General features: G+C 50.1%; 1 protein-coding gene across 1 annotated transcript in view; it reads left to right on the forward strand.

The window, feature by feature from the left end:
• The window catches only part of CNOT1 (CCR4-NOT transcription complex subunit 1), a 987,642-nt gene that overhangs the window by 254,087 nt on the left and 721,105 nt on the right, over positions 1–12,450 (forward strand). The window contains 1 exon segment of the mRNA XM_029609242.1: positions 9,152–9,279. Coding sequence (XP_029465102.1) covers positions 9,152–9,279 — 128 coding nt within the window.

Raw genomic sequence — 12,450 nt, forward strand, 5'->3', positions numbered from 1 at the left:
CAGCACTGCCACTGAGCCATTGATCTAGCTTGCTCAAATAGCTTATTTCCTAGTGTGTAGCAGATGGACTCAAAACAAGTGGGTATAGCGTGCTTGTGCTAGCAGCTGGAGACCGATCTGACGTCAGCATGGGTACATATACTCCCGCAGGAAGTGCAGCAACTCAATAATTTCCATCTCCAAAGCAGTTTGGAGCTCCCTTATGCTCGCTGAGCGTTTTTCCAAATTATAACGACTAAATTCTTTGCAGAAATCCTACCTGAAGACGATCCCCGCACTCCTGCGGGATACCCTCGGGTCCCTCCCCCAGTTGAGTTTCCCGAGGTGATTTCCGTGATCCCTCGGAGGTAAGCGCCGCGGTCCGGTGGCCGGATCGCGGCAGGGACCTAGCCCCGAGTGAGAAGGGCGCGGCATAGAGGCAGCGACGTGCACTTCCTCGAACGCGGCGGTGACGGTACTTATCCTCTCCCCCCGCAGCCGGAGACCGCCCGGGTCGCAGCCGGGAAGCACCGAAGATCAGGTAAGGCATACATCTTTACTTTACTGGTCTCTGAAGAACGAGGATTAGCAGGGTCTGCCTACGTGGCAGCCCGCCAAGGAGGTGCCATTTTGCCTGCCTACTCGCTGTTGCATCTGCCCTGGTTCACCACCTCGAGCTACGCAGGGCGACGGGCGCGTATGGTAGACGCACGTTGATGGGCGCACGTTGAGTATGAGAGCCCCAGCGGCTGCAGAGCCGGCACCTCCAGAATCAGGCATAAGAGCTCTAGGCCTCTGCTCAGCATGCCACCTCAGAGCCACACAGAGCGAGGAAGCAGACTCCCTATGTGCCCAATGTGAGGAGGCCCTGGGAGTTCCAGGCCAGGGCCGGTCACAGCCCAGCATACTTGCCAGTTCCTCAGGGAACACCCCGAACCTAGCAGGCCGCGGTGAGCAGCCAGGGAACCCCACGGACCCTGGGGCCCCTGAGGCTAGAACCTGCTTCACTCTCCTGGGTGGACTTATTTAAGGGGATTCATGCCTTTGTCAAGATGCAGTCTGATCCCCGACCGGACCCATATGTACCAGATAACCCTGCCCCGGGCCCCTCAAGACCTACGCATGGCCACCCGGAAGCCCCACTTATAGGGACTCGGATTATTCTGAAGAAGATGGCGAACCCCCCGAGGAGGGAGAACTCCCCTCAGGGATAGAACCGTATCGAACCATGAGACGCTTCTTTCCTAAGGAGGATCTTCCAGAACTGGTCTCTCAATGTCTGAGCTGGCTATCCCGGGCCAGGGCACACCAGGGGAACCTAGGATGAACCCCCCTGCTAGAGGGCCTGCGCCAAACGGCTCCCCATTTTCCCCTTCTACAAGCAGCACAACAGTTAATCGATCTGGAGTGGAATGCGCCGGAGGCTTCATTCAAAGGGGGTCAGGCTTTGTTTAGCATGTACCCTCTAGACCCGGCAACCAAGGAGCTGTTGGCGTGCCCGATGGTAGACACCATAGTTAGCGCAATTGTGAAGCACACCACCATTCCGGTGGAGGGAGGGGCGGCCCTCAAGGATGCGCATGATCGGCGCATGGACGCCATTCTGAAACAAGCCTTGAGTGGTAGCCATGTCCCTACGAATTGCGACCTGCTGCACCGTGGTGACGCACTCCTGCTTATCACAAGCCAGGAACAACACCCCGGGAGAAGAAATGGAAGCAGCCCTCTCGTTCCTCACTGACGCTGCCTCCGACCTAGTTCGTACGGCAGCCAAAGGAGTGTCATCCTCAGTGGCAGCCAGAAGACACCTCTGGCTATGAAATTGGTCGGCCGACTCCTCCTCCAAGACTCGCCTTACAAGAATGCCCTTTAAGGGTTCCCTCCTGTTCGGCAGCGACTTCGAGAAACTGGCTAATAAATGGGGCGCATCTCCATTACCCCGTCTACCCGAAGACAGGTCAAGGAGGACCCAGCGCCCTTTTCCTAGACCATCCAGAGGTAGAAGCTCTCAATGCTTCAATCCTTACAGGACTAGCTAACCACCCAGGGGCGGTGGAACAGAGAAGAGTCGGGGTGGAACATCAACCGACTAGAGGCACGGGCAGTCAGGTTAGCATGCTTGCGATTTGCCCACAGACTTCGAAACAGAGCAGTCAGAGTGATGTCTGACAAAGCCACCATGGTGGTATACATCAACCGACAGGGCGGAACCAGAAGCCGACAGGTATCCTTAGAAATAGCCCCCCTGATGGCTTGGGCGGAGGCGAATCTTCAGGACATCTCCGCTGTCCACATCGCCAGGAAGGACAACACCACGGCAGACTTCCTCAGCAGAGAAAGCCTAAACCCGGGGGAATGGCAGCTGTCACCCTCAGCTTTCCAGATGATTGTGGCTCAGTGGGGGACTCCGGGCATGGACCTACTAGCGGACAGGTCCAACGCTCAAGTACCTAGATACTTCAGTCGCAGACGAGATCCTCTCTCCAACGGGATCGACGCTCTAGTACAGCCATGACCTCAGGGGATCCTGCTATATGCCTTTCCTCCTTTCTTGTGTATAATGGCCCCTGCTGGGCCATTATACACAAGACAGCGGGAAGAAGCAAGGGGAAGCGGCCTCATGGGCAACCATCGCCTGCTGGATCAAAGAAGTTATCAAGGCGGAATACTAGAAGCGGGAAAACCACTACCTCTACGGGTCAAGGCTCACTCTACCAGAGCGCAGGCGGCCTCCTGGGCAGAAACTAGGATGCTGTCGCCGGCAGAGATATGTAAAGCGGCAACGTGGTCCTCCCTCCATACCTTCTCCAGATTCTATCGTCTGGACGTCCAGGCCAGGGAGGACACAGCATCTGCGAGGGCAATCCTAAACAGACCTCGGGCATCCTCCCGCCCAGTCTGGGAGTAGCTTTTGTACATCCCACTTGTTTTGAGTCCATCTGCTACACGCTAGGAAATGTAGAGATTACTTACCTGATAATCTCGTTTTCCTTAGTGTATGCAGATGGACTCAGCATCCCGCCCGGCTGCCAGTATTCATGGGGATTCACAGACTCGCGGTAAGCCATGTTTTCTTATATAGGGCATCCACCCTGCCGGGTGTCGACGCCTTCCGGTTGAGAACACTGGCGGTCTCCAGCTACTATCAATCGGTCAGGGTAATCATGTTCATTTAATCGATTGGTCAGTCACACTTATATGCATAAAGCTTTTGCAAGGAAGATTACTGAGTTGCTGCACTTCCTGCGGGGGTATATGTACCCGTGCTGATGTCAGATCCGTCTCCAACTGCTAGCACGAGCATACCCACTTGTTTTGAGTCCATCTGCATACACTAAGGAAAACGAGATTATCAGGTAAGTAATCTCTACATTTTAAATGATTTCTATCTTATGCTGAAGTGCAGTGGAGGTGTGCTGCTTTAATTGCATTACAAAAACATGAGAAAAATACATAATTTTAATTCAAGAATTTATATTCTGCTTTCTAGCAAATTCTGATCAAGGCAGATTACAACATAGCAAAACAGCAAAAAACCTATTCCAAACATGAAACTAAAATGCTGATGGTAACATTCATATTACAAATGATTGATTTAAAACAAAATCTTTCTAAAACATAAAATAGGTCATGAATACATAACACTAACTAAACACTCAAAATCATAAGACCATTTCCTAGCATGTAGACAGTGTGTTATGCTCCCCTGCCAGCAGATGGAGACTGACCAAGCTGACGTCACAGTATATGTACTCTTACAGTGACACCAACCTGCTAGTATTCTCCATCTCCACCATCTCCAGTAGAAGGTGGACGTGCATCTCCTGTGGGGATTACTTTAGATTTTGGAAGGAGAATTTAACATAGAAAAAGAAAAGCCCTGCTCTCCTGTGGTCCCTCCCCTATTTGTGGAGGGACCACATGGTCACAAATAGGGGAGGGACCAAATGGTCCCTCCCCTATTTGTGAATTCCTGAGGCGATTTCCGTGGTCCCTCTTGTGTATCTTGGTCTGGTAGCTGGTTTTCCCGGTGAAGACTTAGCTGATTGTACAGCTTAAAGGCAGTGGGTGCAGAAGGCCGAGCATGGTAGTGCCGGCACATTCCTTCCTCCCCCCCCCCCCCCCCCCCCCCCCCCCCCCAAAAAAACCATCCGGAGACATCTCTGTACTCAGCCAGTAAGGGCTGAGCTCAGGTAAGAAAAAAAAAAGTTTATAAAGACAGGGCTTTGCAGCACTTCCTCCAGTCTCCATGCTTGATAGGCCATTCTGACATTTGTTCCCACTCCCATGGTGGTTAGGGGAACTGGGCAGCCTGGCAGGTTGAGTGGCCCCAGTGGGCTAGGCCCCATCGGTAGGCTTGTTTGCCTGCATGCCACGTGGTAGGCCACGGCGTTTTTGCGCGCTTCTGTACGTGCTTTACTACCCTCCACAGGATGTCTTTGTGTGCAGTGCATCAGCTCTGCACACGCGTTTGCATGCACAATTGTTTTACAGCAATTACTTGGGGCGCCTAGGTTTTGTGCACTTGAAATTTTTTCAGTGCGACCTGCCTGTCCACTGGCGCTGGTGAGCAAGAAACCTAAGAGCCTTTCTCTCTTGGTTGCCTGTCATATTCAGGCATATTGGCCTGACATGTCCTCCTACATGTGTCAGTGCTGTTTAGAGGCTCAGGGAGAGATGTATTCCTCTATTTCATTAAGCCTGGATTCTCCCAGCCTGGATGATAGTCTGGTTGAGGATCTGTCTGGAGGTATGCTGAATCTTGGAACTTCCTTGACTGGTTCCTCCACAGGGATAGCAGTTCAGTGGGCCCACCTCAGGTTTCTTCTGGGTTTGTCCTGGATCTGGCTGCTTTATCTTAGGTGGAGTTTTTTTCAAGGTTTGCAGTCCCTTAACCAAGCCTTTGAAGAAGTAGCGATGACTTTACAGATAGCTTCTTTTTGTGACCTAGTGGCACAATCTTGTCTGCTGTGCTCTCAAGAAGTTGATTCTGTAGTGACTTCCAGAGTGGTTATGGAACCTGCTGCTGCCTTTTTAGCTGAAGTAGGCTGCGATTTGGTCTGTTCCTCAGCCAGAGTAGTGGCTTTAGTGGTAGCAGGCAGGCATCAACTATGGTTATGACATTGGTCAGTTGATGCAGCCTCTAAGGCTAAACCTACAAAAATGCCCTCTAAAGGCTCGTTCTTGTTTGGAAGCGAGTTGGAGAAATTGGTCAGTAAGTGGGGTGAATCTCTGGTCTTTCGGTTGCCGGAGGATGATAAGCAGTTGCAGCGTCCCTCTGGTATAAGGGGTTGTCTCCAGAGTGCCAAGCGTTTTCGTCACTTCAGAGGGTCGACTTTTCAGAGAACTCTTTCTTTTGGTAGGTCTGCCCTTTTGTCCTGGACAGCACAAGAGAGGAGTGGGCTCGGGGGGCAGATCCTCCTGAGCTTCCCAATGAAGATTTGCCAACCTACCTTTGGGAAACGAGTTATGGGGGGACACGTCTTATCAGAGGTGGGTAGAGATCACATCCGATCAGTGGGTCCTGGAGTTGGTGATAGGAGGATATGCACTAGAATTTCGCAGTATTCCTTGTGACGTGTTCATGGTGTCTCCTTGCCATTCCCCACAGAAGAAACAGGCAGTGGAATCTACACTTCTAAGGCTCTCCTGCTTGAGGCTATGGTTCCAGTGCCTGTGTCTCAAAGAATGGGCGATAATTCCATTTATTTTGTTGTGCCCAAGGAGGAAGGCCCCTTTTATCCCATCCTGGATCTCAAAACGTCATCTGTCATTTGAGGGTGACGCATTCTTGCATGGAAACCTTACGCTCTGTGATAATGGCCGTGTAGTCTGTGAAATTTGACTTCCCTGAATCTGAGGCCTACCTTCTTGTACTCAACGGCTTGGAGCACAACATATTCTGCAGGGTTTTATTTATTTTTATTTTGCAGTGTTGGGGCGCCATTATTAGTTTCAGGTGCTGCCTCTTGGTGTAGCCACTGCTCCCAGAATGTTTTCCAAGGTCATGGTGGTTGTGGCGGTGTTGAGAAGAGATGGGATCATGGTACACCTGTATTTGGATGACTGGCTGATTCGAGCCAAGTCTCAGAGAGCAATCTGGTGACCTGTAAGGTGATCTCCTAGTTGCAGCAGCTCAGTTGGGTGGTGAACCTGGCCAAGAGCAGTCTTCAGCCATCTCTATCACTAGAATGTCTGGGTGTTTGGTTTGACAAGAGACAGGTCAAAGTTTTCTTGCCAGACGTTTAGATTCAGAAATCGTCATAAGTGTCAGTTGGTGAGCACTATACGCCAGACAGTGTGGTCATTTCTACAGGTGTTTAGTTTGATGGCGGCAGCCCTGGAAGTGGTACCATGGCGAGGATGCATATGCTTCCTCTTCAGTGCTCCTTGGAACCTGCAGTCTCAGGACTATTCGGTTCGGCTCCACTTGCTGATGGAAATCTACTCCCCTCCAGTGGTGGTTGCAGGAGGCTCATCTGAGAAGGGGGTGTTCCTTGGCCTCCCTGACCTGGTTGATATGACAGATGCGAGTCTCCAGGGTTGGGGAGCTCACGGACAGAAGCTGATGACCCAAGGGCGTTGAAATGCTGAAGTCCCTCTGGAACATCAATCGCCTGGATGTCTGGGCGGTCTGGTTGGCGTGCTTGCAGTTCAGCCACAGACTGCAGGGTCAAGCGGTCTATAGTCTACATCAGTCAACAGGGAGGAACAAAGAAGCCAGCAAGTGTCGCAGGAAATAGACCAACTTATGGAATGAGCGAAAGGACATCTACAGATGATCTTGGTCTCACATTGCAGGAAAAGACAACATAAGAACAGACGTTCTCTGCTGGGAGAGTCTGGATCTAGGAGAATGGGTGTTGGACAAGGCTTTTCAGCTGATAGTGGATTGCTGGGACCTTCCGTTCTTGGACCTGCTGACAACTTCTTGCAATGCAAAGGTTCCTCAATTCTTTTGTTGCAGGAGAGATCTCTGTTTCCTGGGCATAGATGCTCTCATACAGGTGTGGCTGGAAGACTAGTTGCTTTAAGCCTTTTCTCCATGACCCTTGTTTTTGGGGGGGGGGGGGGGGGGTATGGTTTGCAGGATCGAAGGCCTTGGGGATGGTACTCCTGGAGGCACAGGATTGGCCTCGACTGTGGTATACAGATCTGTGAAGACTACTGGGGGAGACCCTCCCCCTCTTTGTCTGCCAAGCAAGAATCTGTTGCAGCAAGCACCTGTCCTTCACAAAGATTAGATTCTGTTTTTGTCTTAGTTTGACCCTTGAGGATATTCTTCTGTGTTGATTGCTACATTGCTCCACGCTCGAAGTTCTCCACTTCCTTGGCCTCTGTGTGGGATTGGAGAGTGTTTGAGGCCTGATGTGAGGATCGGGGTATTCTTCCTTGTTTGGGCCAAGATCCTGTTCATTCTGGATTTTTTACAGGATGGATTAAACAAAGGATTGGCCCTTAATTCCTTGAAAGTAAAGGGTTGCGCCTCTTGCCTGTTCAGAGATCCAGTGAATGGTGATTCCTTATCTCCTCCTGATGTAGCTCACATTTTTTTTAAGAAAGTGAAGCATCTTCTGATTCCCTTGAGGTTACCGGTCTCTTTATGGAGTCTTAATTGGCATTGGACTTCTTGGTGGACCCTATGTTCCGACTGCTGTGTAGCCTTTCCTTGTGGTTATTGGTCTTGAAGACAGTGTTCCTGGTAGCTCTCTGTTCTATGCATTGTTTCCAAGCTGTAGGCCTGATCTTGCTGGGAGCCATTCCTTCGGGTGTCTCCAGGGGCATTACAGCTGTGTAATGTTCCATACTTGCCTAAAGTGGTGTTGGAATTTAATTTGAATCAGTCAATTTCTTTGCTGTCCCTGGATAAGGGCAGGGACATGGAAGAGTATCGCCTTTTGCGTCCCTTATGTCAAGAGACTTGTGTGGTATCTGGAGGTTTCTGAACCTTTCTGAAAGATCAACTGTTTTTTGTCCTTCATGGTGATAGAAAGCAGGATGACCAGTTTCACAGGCTATTGTAGCTCACTGGATTAAGGAGGGTAGTCAAGACTGCATACTTGAATACTGACACAGCTGTTGCCTACTCAGGTTAAGGGCTCATTCCACTACGGCTCAGGGCAGTGTCATGGGCAGAGGTTAGATGGTCTCCTGTCGACATTTGCTGAGCTGCGACTTCGTCCTCCTTACATACTTTTTCCAGGTTTTATTGTCCAGATGTGCAAACCTGGGAGGATGCAGCCTTTGAGCATGTGGTGTTGACTGGACCGCAGGCAAGCCCCCTGCCCTCCTCGGGACTAGCTTTGGTACATCCCACTGGTCCTGAGTCCATCTGCCTACATACTAGGAAATAAAGAAATTACTTCTTACCTGATAATTTTGTTTTCAGCTTCCTGTCCTCTGCTGCTGAATGATTGTTTCAATGGTCCTTCTGTGGGGCTGTGTTCTAGGAGATTACTGGTAAGTGTTCATCAGGCCCCTCGACTGGGGTACATAGGTTCCTTGTTTGAGTTCACTGTTTCTTGTTGGTTGAGTACAGTAATGGTTGACTGTTTTTAGTCAAGTTTTTTTCTAGTCTGTCCACAGTTGCTTTTGAAGAGAATGCTGGCAGGTTGGTTTCACTGCAGGAGTATTTATACTGTGACGTCAGTTTGCTAGTCTTCATCTGCTAGCAGGGGAGCATAATCCGCTGGTCTTGAGTCAATCCGTGTACACTAAGGAAAACAAAATTATCAGATAAGTAGTAATTTCTCCAATACAGGTGTTACTGAGTTATTTTGTGAAAACAAAGCATGTTGTGTCCCTTATTGAGACAAGTTCTGTATAAGCAATGCTTTATAATATGTAAATACTTTAACTTGGGTATGTGTGTGTTTATTTAAAAATATTTGCTATGTTATTGAAGGTTTTAAGCAGCTCACATAAAAAGAATCCATACATATAGTAATCTGTTTAAAAAAAATAATTCTAAAGGGATTTTTTTCTTACTGCTACTTGATTTCCAAGATATGTAATCATACTAAGTTTTCAACATGGCTGAAAAAGTATTGGACTGTATTGAAATCCTGTCTTGATCATGGTCTCTTACAGGGTATTTGGGAGATGACAAAGATTTATTTGCTGTTGTAACCTTCCTGAACGCTTTAACTGATTTTTCTGATTGTCTTCTTAGCTCTCCTTCATTCAACATTCCCTAATGAACCCAGAGGTCTTCTGTTTTGCTGATTACCCATGTCATACTGTTGCCACAGACATTCTGAAAGCACCACCAGAGGATGACAACCGGGAAATTGCTACATGGTAATCTGATGAACTGCCACGCTGTACACTTGGGGGTGGAATTTGCAAGCATAGCTTTGTCAGGTTGCATGTTCGGTAACAAGTGTTAGACTGTATTCTGGTAGAATGACTTGATGCTAGGCTTCTGACACTCTGCAAGGATGACAGACTGGGCAGATATCTGTAATTTAAAAAAATGTGAAAATCTCTCCTTAAACAGTTTTAGCTCCAGTGTTTAGTATCTTCCTTTGAGAATCCACTTGTTCCCTGTACGTACCAGGATCAGTCCAGACAGTGGGTTATCTCCCCCTTCCAGCAGATGGAGTCAGATAGAACTTTGAAGGATGCTTCCTTATAAGGTAGTGCACCCTCTACTAATCCTCAGTATTCTCTTGACTCCAGCAGATGATAGTGGTGGCTTTTGTTCCCCACTGAGATGACTAGAAAGCTATTTTAGGAATTGTCTCTATTTTCCTCAGCTTTCCTTTCCTTTGGGATGGATCAAGGTCTAATTAAAAAAAAAAAAAATCTTTGAATTTTGAATTTTCTGAGGGAATTATTTGGAGAACTTTCCTGTAGCCTCCGCTCCTGTTTTAGTGGGAGCATTCTATAGCTTGCAGGCAGTACTATTTACAGCTCTCTACCACCCCTCCCATCTCTGTTGGGGTAAGTTTGTTTTTATTTCCTTTTGACGGGTTTATTTCCTCTTCCTTTCTCCGGGGTGCAAGTCGGTGCCGACCTCTTCCCCTGTGGCTGCTATCTGACCCGCTGCCCTGAGACGCCGTTTTCCTCGGGGCAGCCGGCACAGAGAGGCGTTATTCCTCTGTACCTCTATCTGTGGGTCGCTGAGGGATAGAGAGAGAGCAGGACTGAAGCGGAGGTTATTACCTTCTTCTTAGTCACGAACCTGGAGAGCGTGAGGAAGAACAGGCTGAAGTGGAGGTATTTCCCACTTCCTGCAGCTTTAAACCCTGCCTGTTTCTTGCTTTAAGAACAGCTGGTTCCCTCGCGGCTCCGGGGATCCCCCATGCCCTCATTCGTCCAGGTGCTGCGCTTGTGGAGAGCCCGGGTCGAGGCTCTCCCGCGAGGGGATTTGCACAGCTTGCCTCCCTGGTGGGGAAAGGGACCCTCTCAACCGCCGGGCTGCTCTGGTTCTAGTCTTCTGGCATGCCTCGACGCTCAGGGGGCCGGCCCCGATCCCGCTGACTGCGGGAACGGTGGCCATTTGTCTCCAGACTCTGCTGCTCAGACGCTAACAGAAGAGCAGGATGCTCCTTTTCATCTCAGCTGCCGGTTTTGACACCCGTTCCACCTCTGGAGCCTTTTCCTCAGTCAGGGGATCTTCCCACTCTTCCTCCATCGGAGCCACCTCCGTTTTCCACGGATTTTGTTCTCCTGCTTCACAGTGCTTACCTGGCCAGAATGGGCCAGTACCAGGAATTTCTGGCGGGACCTCCTCCTCCTAAGGTACCCAGAATGGCTGATTCCACTGAAGTCCTTGGGAAGGGCCCAGACCGTGGGGAGTGCCAAAGGGTCAGCAGTCCCGGGACCAGGGGTACCTCTGACCACCTCAAGCACTCAAGAGGGTCCATTTGGTACACCCCTCTGCCGGGGGGGGGGGGGGGGGGGGTCGGTCTGTTCCTCAGCAGGACCCGGATCCGAAATGAACCTTCAACTACGGCTCAATTGGAAGGGAATGAACCATAGAGTCCTGCAGGATCTTCCAGAGTGATGAGCTGGACCCCCTCATTCCAATATCCTACAGGAATTGGAACATTGAGGGCCCCTCAGGATCCACCTGAGCCTAATCCACTAGCGAAGAAAGGGGACCCCCTCTTGGCTGGTCTAACACCCGCCGTGTAGGTCCTTTCCCTTCCCATCCCACGTTTCTTTCAACTGTTATCCAGGGAATGGGATTCTCCGGAGGACCTCCCTCAAGGTCGGCAGAGCCATGGATAAGCTATATCCTCTCCGGGATGATTTCCTGGAGCTTCTTAAAGGTCCCAAAGTAGATTCTGCAGTCTCAGAGCGGTGACGGAAAGAACTACCATTCCAAGTAACGGGTGGTGCAGCCTTGTAAGATCTTCAAGATTGAAAGCTGGAAGTTTTATCTTGACTTTTGGAGGTGTCCTGCCTGGGGGTCAGGCAGCCATTTGTAATTCCTTAGCTCAGCGTGCAGGCCTCCGCTAGCTTCAACAGCTGCTCAGCTCCCAGGAGTTGCTGGCCTGAGGAAGCACGTCAGGCAGACCACCCTGGAGGCCCGTCATAGCATATGGAGCAGACGCTCTATATGACATTCTGAGAGTATTGGCCAGATCTATGGTTTCTGCAGTCTCGGCTAGATGCCGCCTCTGGCTTCGCAACTGGTCGGCAGATTCTTCTTCCAAGTCGCAGCTGTGGGATCCCTGCCCCTTCAAGGGAAAGCTACTATTGGGGGAGGATCTGGACCAGATTATCAAGTTCCTCGGAGAGAATAAGGTACACAAACTGCCAGAGGAATCGCCCTCGTTCTTCTAGGTCTTTTAATTCCACTAGAAGCCGATTCAGGAATCGACGTAGTTTCCACCAGGCAAGGTCTGCAGCTCCTTGTCGGCTGTCCTCTCGATCTCAATCCTGGACTCAGTCCTTTCATGCCCGAAGACAGCCCCGCTCTGGTCCGGCCCAGGGGGACGTCCTCCAAGTCTTCACAATGAAGCTATGCCGGCCCACTTCCCGATCCCCAGGATAGGGGGACGTCTCCCTTTTCTACGAGGAGTGGGTCAACATCACGTCAGATCAGTGGGTTCTGGATATTCTAAGGACACGGCTACACGTTAGAATTTGCTTGGCCGCTAAGAGACAGGTTCTCTTCTTTGCATGTGGCCCAGTCCAGAAACAACTCATAGTCCCGGCAGACACTCGACAGGCTTCTGGTCTTGGAGCGATTCGTCCGGTCCCCCCCATGGAAGTAGGCCGGGGACATTATTTGGTATGGAAATGGAGAAGAAATTACTTACCTGATAATTTCGTTTTCCTTAGTGTAAACAGATGGACTCAGCATCCTGCCCACGGCTGCCCCAGGAAATGAGAACCTCTGATAAACAGACCTCGAGACTAAAGTAATACAGGTAAGCCATGGCCTACCCCTAGAGCAAGACACCCACTGTCTCATCTGGTGTTGGTGTTTGATAGATTGTGCACTGGCAGTCTCCA

The sequence above is a fragment of the Rhinatrema bivittatum genome, chromosome 7, assembly GCF_901001135.1.
Source record: "Rhinatrema bivittatum chromosome 7, aRhiBiv1.1, whole genome shotgun sequence".
NCBI lineage: Eukaryota > Metazoa > Chordata > Amphibia > Gymnophiona > Rhinatrematidae > Rhinatrema > Rhinatrema bivittatum.